Raw genomic sequence first — 913 nt, forward strand, 5'->3', positions numbered from 1 at the left:
GCTGCGTAACGTGCGTCCCTGACGCTCTCACTGTCACTTTTCCTCTCACTCGCTTCCTATTGGTCGATTTTACTAAGTCCCGCCCTCCCCTGGTGGTCTGGGACCCAATAGGAGCGTTTACTCCCTTAGTCCCGCCCCCCACGCTGCGTAACGTGCGTCCCTGAGGCTCTAACTGTCATTTTTCCTCTCACTCGCTTCCTATTGGTCCATTGGACTAAGTCCCGCCCTCCCCTGAGCCAATGGCGGCGTCCTGCGCTTTGCCTGGCAACAGGCGTTGCGTAGCAACCGCCCTGGCTGCTATTCTGGGTTGTGCTGGCCTGCTATTGGTGGATGGGGGTAAGGCCCGCCCTCCTGGCAGCCAATGGCAGCGCTCTGTGCGGCCCAGTGGCTTCGTCTGTCACTCTAGGCCTCGCTCGCGTGGTGATTGGTCCCTGGAGCTAAGGCCCGCCCTCCTGGGAGCCAATGGCTGCGTCCCTCTGCTTTGCCTGGCAACAGGCGTTGCGTAGCAACGGCTGTCCAGGTTATTCTGGGCTGGGCTCGCCTGCGATTGGTTCCAGGGCGCCCAAGCCCGCCTCCTGAGACGGGGCTTCAGCCAATGGGAGCGCCTGAGGCCTGCGTGGCGCGTCCTGACGCTGTGGGCGGGGCCTGGAGGCCCGGGGCGCGCTGGGGATTGGTGGAGACGGATCGGGCCCGCCTCCCACGGTACAGGATCAGCCAATGGGAGCGCGAGGAGGGGGTTTGGGGGATAAATGCATCAATACACAGTGAATAACCAGATAAATGACAATAATAACAACAACAATAACAGGAAGAATAATAATAAATAATAATAACAATAAAATAAATGAATATTAAATTAAATAACAACAACAATAATAATAATAACAGTAATAATAATAATAAATAATAATAA

At 55.2% G+C, this 913-nt stretch overlaps 1 protein-coding gene across 1 annotated transcript in view; it reads right to left on the reverse strand.

Moving 5' to 3' along the window:
* Positions 1-437: 437 nt before the first annotated feature.
* The window catches only part of Hdhd1 (haloacid dehalogenase-like hydrolase domain containing 1), a 32,011-nt gene continuing 31,535 nt past the window's right edge, over positions 438-913 (reverse strand). Inside the window, exon 4 of the mRNA XM_013035419.1 lies at positions 438-485. Coding sequence (XP_012890873.1) covers positions 438-485 — 48 coding nt within the window. The remainder of the gene's footprint in view (positions 486-913) is intronic.

The sequence above is a fragment of the Dipodomys ordii genome, unplaced genomic scaffold (assembly GCF_000151885.1).
Source record: "Dipodomys ordii isolate 6190 unplaced genomic scaffold, Dord_2.0 Scaffold210, whole genome shotgun sequence".
In the NCBI taxonomy this organism is placed as follows: domain Eukaryota; kingdom Metazoa; phylum Chordata; class Mammalia; order Rodentia; family Heteromyidae; genus Dipodomys; species Dipodomys ordii.